This window comes from Balaenoptera musculus, chromosome 4, assembly GCF_009873245.2.
Source record: "Balaenoptera musculus isolate JJ_BM4_2016_0621 chromosome 4, mBalMus1.pri.v3, whole genome shotgun sequence".
In the NCBI taxonomy this organism is placed as follows: domain Eukaryota; kingdom Metazoa; phylum Chordata; class Mammalia; order Artiodactyla; family Balaenopteridae; genus Balaenoptera; species Balaenoptera musculus.
This window is the reverse complement of record NC_045788.1, coordinates 64,445,189-64,452,619: the sequence shown is the minus strand read 5'-3', so window position 1 is coordinate 64,452,619 and position 7,431 is coordinate 64,445,189. Positions and strand designations below refer to the sequence as shown.

At 50.5% G+C, this 7,431-nt stretch overlaps 1 protein-coding gene across 1 annotated transcript; it reads right to left on the bottom strand.

Annotated features, from left to right (window-relative positions):
* Positions 1–4,569: 4,569 nt before the first annotated feature.
* On the bottom strand, positions 4,570–7,153 carry RTP1 (receptor transporter protein 1). The gene is made up of 2 exons (XM_036850093.1): positions 6,882–7,153; positions 4,570–5,089 (listed from the first exon to the last, which is right to left on the bottom strand). The coding sequence occupies exons 1-2, from the start codon at positions 7,151–7,153 to the stop codon at positions 4,570–4,572; spliced, it is 792 nt and encodes a 263-aa protein (XP_036705988.1).
* Positions 7,154–7,431: the final 278 nt, after the last annotated feature.

Below are 7,431 nucleotides of genomic sequence, written 5' to 3'. Positions count from 1 at the left end.
CGGTCTCAGGACAGTTTGTCTCAATTGGCCATTTAAGTTTAATAGCAAAAGACTGGTTAATGATAACAATGCATGGTAAAACCTTCAGAAGGAAAGGAGAATGTTTTGTGGACCATTTGTTTTGTGTGTGGCAGTTTTAAGGTATTAGTTTTTAAAATCAGTACTTTTTAATGGAAACAACTTGACCAAAAATCTGTCACAGAATTTGAGACCCTAAAAAAGTTTAATGAGGAAAAAAAAAAAAGTCTAAGCAGCAGTTTTTTTTTGTTGGTTTTTTTTTTTTTTTATATATACAATGTTAACTACTTGTTATTTCTATTTATTTATTTATTTATTTATTTATTTTTGGCTGTGTTGGGTCTTCGTTTCTGTGCAAGGGCTTTCTCTAGTTGCGGCGAGTGGGGGCCCCTCCTCATCGCGGTGCGCGGGCCTCTCACTGTCGCGGCCTCTCTTGTTGCGGAGCACAGCCTCCAGACGCGCAGGCTCAGTAGTTGTGGCTCACAGGCCTAGTTGCTCCGCGGCATGTGGGATCTTCCCAGACCAGGGCTCGAACCCGTGTCCCCTGCATTGGCAGGCAGACTCTCAACCACTGCGCCACCAGGGAAGCCCTAAGCAACAGTTTTTGAGCAACGTCAGAGCTAGCAGGGAGCCTTCAGTTCACCTTATCTCTTTGCTTTACAAATGAAGAAACTGAGACCCAGGGGAAGGGAAAGGCTAGATCATCCAAGGTCAGCAACCTACATGCCTGGATATTGGCTAAGCCAGGGCTGAAACCCAGGTTTCCAGCCCTCAGGCCAATGAGATTTCTATACCGCAACCACCAACCCACCAGGCCTCACAAGGCCCTGTCACAAAAGAGCCATACAGCAGGCGGATTTCACTTCCCTGATGCATGTGGCAGTACCCACGCAATGCCGAAAATGATCCCAAAGGAAATTTCTTAGCTGGGAGTCCTGCAGAGAACCAGAATGGGACTTGGAAAAGAACTAAATTCCTTCTGGGATATTCAGCCAATGGGAATGGAGCCCAGAAATCACTGATGTTTTCTGTTTGGGGAGATTTTTTAAATACCTATCTTTGAAGAATGAAAAGTGGCTACCATGCTGCTGGGAAAATGAAGTCATTGTTTTGCAAGATATATGAGGAGAAGAAAAGAAACGATGCTACATATATTAAAATAAACTAGTTCTAACTCTTGGGCTGGGAAGTTAACCCTTGCCTTCCATTTTTTTCCTAAAGTATTTACCAACAGAACTGAAATCACAAAGAGAAAGCCCTTCAGGACTCAAAGGGGAGGCTGCCAATTGAAAGGAAAAGGAGAAGAAAGAAGAGGATGAGCATTCAATCTCATCAGAAAGAAGAGAATGAATATGGGCTTTGTATCTGGAACGTCGCAGATAGTGTATTATTTATTCCTTACAATAGCCCTCCGTGGCAGATCGATTATTCCCATTTCAACGAGGAGGAAAACTGGGGCTCAAGGAGCTTAGCTAATTTGCCTAAGGCCATACAGCTAGTAAGTAGCAAAACTAGGACTCAAGTCTTTCTTAACCCCAGATTTCATGATCTTGCCTTACTCCACGCTGTACAGTGCAGCTCAACTTTCGTACTTTCTCTAGTACTTCAGTTTCTTCTCCATAAAATAAGGGCATCAATCAAGACATCTCTAATCTGTCTCACAGCAAATCATCCTTAGTTGGTGATCTTCTGGGTTTGCAGGACTCCTGAGCCCCAAGAAGAGTTCTCCCATTGAGCTGTTCCTCCGTCCTGCTGAGTTTGAAGGAAGTGATCAAGGCAACACTTCTTGCTGACCCTACACTAAGGATTGCAGCCTCTGGAACACCAATTCAGTGCCTGTAGGTCTCCTCCTGGCTTGAACGTCAAGACCAATACACAGAAGCACCAGTGGGAGAGGCCTGGGATCCTGGAATGTCCCTGAGGAGTTTATTTATAAAACCTAGGGTACATCTAACAAGTTCATCATGTGGCATGTGGCCATGTGTACAAAGAAAGAACTGCCCTAGAGAAGCCTCTGCCAAGACAAGGGCTAAGCTGTGAGCAAGCCTAGCAAGTATAAGGGACAATAAGGGAGACGGAGGAGGTGTTTGTAGATCGTAGACATCTTCCTACAGAGCAGGAAGAGGCTTAATGCTTTAGGAAAGAGTTCCGGAGTAAACCCAGTCGAGGGTTGGACCCTTGCTCTACCACTACCTGGCAGTGGGGACTGGAGTAAGTCACTTCCAAGCCGTAATCACACTCTAGCAGGGAGTATAGCTATAGACAAGTAATTACAACCAAGCTTGATAAGCAACTGGCAAGGGTGGCGGAGCTCAAAATTGGAGATTCTCAGAATAGGATAAAGCCATGCAGCAGGTGGTCAGGCAGGAGCAGGGAGGTTTGAGGGAGGGTCAAGTCCCCAGGGAGTGAGTGGGAAGCTGTGCCCAAGTCCTAGAGAATCCAAGGCAGGTCATCAAGGAAGATCTCTGGGTTCATTATTAGAAGCCTGGGTGCAGAAGGAAGCCTATTCCTCAGTTAGGAGGCATTACACCAGGCAGCTCAGGTGGATCACCTGGGGGTCTTATTCTAATTTCAGATGCTCAGGCCCCACACCCAGAAATTCTGATTCTGCTGGTCTGAGGTGGTGGTTGGGCACTGACATTTCTTTAAAGGCTCCCCAGGATTTCTAAAGTACAGCCAAGGCTGAGAATATCTGAAGTAAGCAGAGATCTCTGAGAGACACGGCCTACCCCTTAGTGCCCGCTGGATCCCAGCACCCAAATCAGGCCTTGCCAGAGAGGAGGCACTCAGGATATGCCTCCTGGATAAAGGAATGAATACTTGTGTACATGAAGCAAAGGAAGTCACCAGCCAGTTACTAGAATCAGAGCGAGGGCAAGAGTAAGACTAATCTTATGCTGAGTCCCCTGGATGGCTGACCAAGGGCTGCCTGAATCCCTCCTGACTGTGTGCACGGTTGGCTCAGACCTTGAAGCTGGAGCTAGATCAAGCTGTATATGGGGACCCCAGAAAGGGGAGAGAGGGGATGGGAGGGGTGTCCAGCAGCCCATTACAGATCAGGGACACTGGTGAATCCCAAGCACACAGTTATGACTACTAAGCCTGATTGAAGAAATCCCATCTTTATTAAAGTACTCTGTCTTTATATAAGTGGCCCTCCTCCCTCCACCACTACAGATGGTGGGTGGTGACTTTCCATTAGAAAGGGGAGCAGTGGGGGAAGGAGGAGGAGTCAAGTTATTAACAAAGGTGAGGTGAACGAGGACCCTCAAAAGTACAGGGTGGCGTCCCACTTCCTGCTTTCTGCCTCCCCTCCCCAAATCACACTCTGTACCCCTACCATCAGAAAGTCTCCTCTCCTCCCTTTCTAAACCATATGGCATCCCATTTGAAGGCGATTAGGATTCTCCCACATATCTATGCACTTCTCTAGGGCAAAACACTTCACGTCTTTCATGCTCCCTCTGTTGCTAATGGCCCTCCATCCCTGTGGTTCTAGGTGGACAGCTGATCTTTGGTGAGAGGGCCCATGCCTGGCCCATATGGGAAAGCCTCTCAACAAGGGTTTCAACAAATAGCCCAAGAAGCCAGGCCCCTCCTCCTGTATTCTGACCATCAGAACCACTGAGAATCAGTCCGACTTGGTCTCTGAACTCTGAAGACTCTTCATTATAATGGAGAGTCATTATATTTGTTTCCTAGGGATTTTGTGCTTTTCTTCTAACATTCTACCTTCTGAACCTCTCCTAAATTCTCTGATGGTTCATATGCAGTGGGTGGGAAGACTAGCTCTATGGCACTCCACCCCAAGCACCATCTCTGCACCAGACAGGCCCCAGAATCCACCCTGAGTGGAAGGAAGCTGGAAACTGGGAGTGTGGAAAACAGAAGCAAGGGACCCCGCGTACCCAGGAACAAAGGGGCAGCCTAGTGCCTCCATCTCTCTCCCTTCAAGAGGAACCTCTGCTGTGTGCATGGAGATGGAGCTATGGATGAGACACACACTAGGCAGAGGCTAATAATGTAAGGCTGCAGCTCCAGATGTGGGCAATAATGAGGGGTAGGGCTGGGTTAATGAGAAAACAAGGAGGAGCTCATTGCTGTGGAAAGGCCCCTTGAGATCACACCTAGTCCTGTAATTTTCAAACTTTTTAAACGCAGTTGGACCTTTTTCATACAAAACTCTTAAATAAACTCCATCTAACGTGGAGCTGCTCTAGAGGAGGAGGTAGGAGGTGGGGATGGGCGGTTTGACCACGATGGGAAACCCACTCGCTCACCCCTTCCAAATCCAAAAGCCCCGAGGCACCTATGCAGAACGTTGGGGTCCTGGGCCTCACTTTGAAAAGCCAATGATCTAGCCCAAACCCTTACTTTTATAGATGGAAAAGCAAGGTGATTTATCCTGGGTCCCCACTGAGTCAGTGGTGGCACCGGCGCTAGAACTTATCCCCACTCCCAACCCAGGTCTCTCTTCACCCCCTCCCACCAGTTGGCTGGCCTCTCAGGCCTTGGGCCCCTAAGCATCTGCCTGGGCCCAACCAGGGAATCTTAGACGGAGCTGTGGAAGGAGAACTGCAGGTAGATGATCAGCAGCAGGACCGTGGCCCAAAACAAGCACCAGGGGATGGAGCAGAAATTGCAGCCAGAACCCGCCTCGGCCCGCGACTTGGTGGGGCTGGGAGCCCGGGAGAAGGTGTAGGTTGTCGCCTCCTCCTCCAGCAGCTTCTCGCTGGGCTTCCAGTGCACGATGCCCTCCTGGCAGGCCTCGCAGAACTCGCCGCGGTGACGCCGGTTGTCTTGGCGGCTGGCCACGTGGATGCGGTACTGGCCGCCGCGCTCCCCGTAGCACTGCTCGCGCAGGCTGGTGATGAGGTTGTCCACCAGGCTCTCGATGTTCTCCTCCAGCATGCTCCACTCGTCCGGCCGCGCCGCGCCGCACTCGTAGCACAGCTGCTTGAAGACGCGCATGCGCACCGAGCCCGCCCGCTGGGCGCGGTCCAGGTGCATGTGGAAGAGGATGACCACATGGGGCGACTGCCAGGTGTGCCAGCACCAGGAGCAGTGGAACCTGTGGAGACGAGGAGAGGCAGGAGGAGAGGACGGAGTGGAGGCGGTGGAAACAGATCCAGGAAGGAGGTAAGGGGCGGTAGGCAGAGCCTGGAGGTAGAGGTGTTGTGTTTACGGCCCCCTGGGTTCATTAGCTTTCCCCAGGCGGCTTCCCAGCCCGCCCACTTGTGTGCTCTGCTAGAAACAGAGTAGGTGCCTCAGGAGGCAGCTGGCATCCAGCAGCGCTCTGCCATCACTGGGCCCCCCTCTGTGCTCTGCAGGAGCCTCCGTGCCCTCCATTTCAACGCCCTCAGGCCTTGCCTTTGGGCCTTTGGCTCTGGGCACCTTTCCTCATCTGTAAAATGTGCACGTTGCACTAAAAGAGTCCTTCCTGCTCAAATATCCTTTGAATCTGATAGCAGGGATGGCCCGCACCACAGAGAAAACGCAAGCTCCATCCACACACTCTTACCTGTCAACGCTGACTATGAACTGGCTAGACCCAAATCCAGAGAAAATGACACCATTATCAATTCTCAGCCTCTGGGCCGGTGCCAGGATTAACGTATCTGAAGGCCTGGAAGTGGAGGCAGTTCACGCCCAGAGTGAGCTAACTGGGCTCTCAGGTCATCAGCCAGGTCGGGAGGATGCACAAGCCCTCCCCACTCAGCCCCACGCACCTTCCAGGCCTTTGAGAAGCTCCTGGGCCCTCACAGCGAGTGTCCAGTCCTTCACATCCCTCCCATCAGCTGGTGAAGGGGTTCCACATTTCCATTCTCATCTCTTCTCGTTTACTCACACCCTCTGGGGACTGTTTCCCCTCTCCCAAACTAGACTACAAAACTTGGAATGGAAAATGTCAAAACTGGAGGGACCTTAGAAATCACCTAATTAAGCTTTGTTTTACTCTGAGGCAAAGAGAGTAAGAAAGCTGTATACACAGTGAGTTAGAGGCAAAGCCAGTATCCAACACCTAACAGGGGCCCAGTAGATGTTTCTTGTTGAATAAATTGAACTAGGGAAGGAAGGAAGGCCTTGCTTCTGACCCCCAGGCTGCACCACTCAGCCTCCGAATCTTATGTCCCAGAGGTCTTTACATAATCCACCCACGGACAAGAGTGCTGGAAAGTCATCTCAGACATTACTGTGCATATGAATCACCTAGGGACCTTGCTGAAATGCAGATTCCGATTCAGCAGGTCTAGAATGGGGCCCAAGATTCTGCATCTTTAACAAGTTCCAGGTGCTGCTGCTGACGCTGGTCATGAACCGAGAGGCAAGGATCTATGCTAACCCCTCCTTCCGCAAGTGGGGAAAGTGAGGTCCAAGAAGGAAGAGGAATTTCTCAAAGGTCATAAAGAGTAGAGCTAGTTTCCAGCACACCTCACGTGTTCAATATTTTATATTAAGTCAAGCTGAATTAAATAGATTGAAACTGAACTGTTCCAGGACCGGAACATAGGTCTCTTGACCCACAAGCCCCCCCTTCTCTTGGCTTTCAATTGTGTTAAGAGGTTATTAAAATATAAAAATATGTAAAATACCAGCGTTTAGAACTAATAAAAATATTCCACCTCTTTCTCCAGAAGGGGAGACTATGACTCAGAGAGGGAAAGTTACCAGGTGCTCAGCGGAAGAGCTGGAATCAAACTTAGATGTCCCAACTCCCAGTAGCTACTCTTTCTCTGCCTCCCAGTCTGCACTGGGCCAACAGCGAGACTGACCCCTAGCACCTGGGTTCCCCATGTTTCTGTCTTTTCTTGGAAGGTGTCCCAGGGGCTGCCTGCAGGGCCCCTACTTCCTGGGCTACTCACCTGCCTGAGGCATGCAATTCCAGGTACTGCTTCCAGCCTGGGGCTAGCACATTGTGCTTGAGGTTGGGATCGATGATGAGGTCCCAGCTGTCAGCCGGCTTTGCCTCCTCCATCTTCTCGTAGAAGATTTTCTTCCATTCACCTGTGGTCACACTTTTACACATGGTCTTGTCAGTGGCGAGGGAGGGCAAGCTCCACTTGAGTGAGAACACGGGAAGTGAGGGCAGGTGCAAGGCAGGGCAGCGCAGTCTCCACGGTCTAAAAATCCTCATCAGTAGGACCGGGAGGAAGCAGGACCGAGCTCCCTCCTTTGTCCGCAGTGGAACCTGTTTCCACGGCAACCAGGCAGGGAGCCAAGAGGCAGAGGTTGGGAAGGAGGGAGTCTCTGAAGGGGTGTTTCAGGGCCCCCAAACTGAGGCTGCAGAGGCAGGGTTTTTGGATCTGAGTGACCCTAGTCAGGGTGGGGTGCCTGAAAGGAGGCTGAGCTTCAGACCATCTCACTCTGGCCTGCCAAGGGCATGCACGAGGACCTGGGAACTGGCTCAGCTTT

Coding starts and splice junctions, on each gene's coding strand:
- RTP1 (XM_036850093.1), bottom strand. CDS start 7,153: ATGAGGATTTTTAGACCGTGGAGACTGCGCTGCCCTGCCTTGCACCTG. Junction 5,090..6,881: donor GAATTGCATGCCTCAGGCAG/GTGAGTAGCCCA, acceptor TCGTCTCCACAG/GTTCCACTGCTCCTGGTGCT.